Source organism: Phaethon lepturus, unplaced genomic scaffold, assembly GCF_000687285.1.
Source record: "Phaethon lepturus isolate BGI_N335 unplaced genomic scaffold, ASM68728v1 scaffold34720, whole genome shotgun sequence".
NCBI lineage: Eukaryota > Metazoa > Chordata > Aves > Phaethontiformes > Phaethontidae > Phaethon > Phaethon lepturus.
The window spans coordinates 1-213 of record NW_010511770.1 but is presented as its reverse complement, the minus strand read 5'-3'; the positions used below and the strand labels follow the sequence as shown (position 1 = coordinate 213).

At 60.1% G+C, this 213-nt stretch overlaps 1 protein-coding gene across 1 annotated transcript in view; it reads left to right on the top strand.

Annotated features, from left to right (window-relative positions):
* The window catches only part of LOC104619222 (suppressor APC domain-containing protein 2-like), a gene marked incomplete at its 3' end in the record, with an annotated part of 6,102 nt that extends 5,927 nt beyond the window's left edge, over positions 1-175 (top strand). Inside the window, exon 5 of the mRNA XM_010285023.1 lies at positions 62-175. Coding sequence (XP_010283325.1) covers positions 62-175 — 114 coding nt within the window. The remainder of the gene's footprint in view (positions 1-61) is intronic.
* Between the last annotated feature and the right edge of the window lie 38 nt (positions 176-213).

Below are 213 nucleotides of genomic sequence, written 5' to 3'. Positions count from 1 at the left end.
TGTGGAGGGGCACCGGGAAGTAGTCTTAATGTCTCATCTCTTGCCTTCATCTTCTCTGCAGCCAGCAAACCCCTCCTCAGCTCTGAGCAGCCTGGTCCCCGTGGTGTCCCCAGCCTCAGCAGGCTCCCAGCAAGCCATCAACATGCTGAAGGAGCAAAACCGGCTTCTCACCAAGGTGAGTGGGGGAGTGGGGGAGGAGATCCCCTTGGCGGG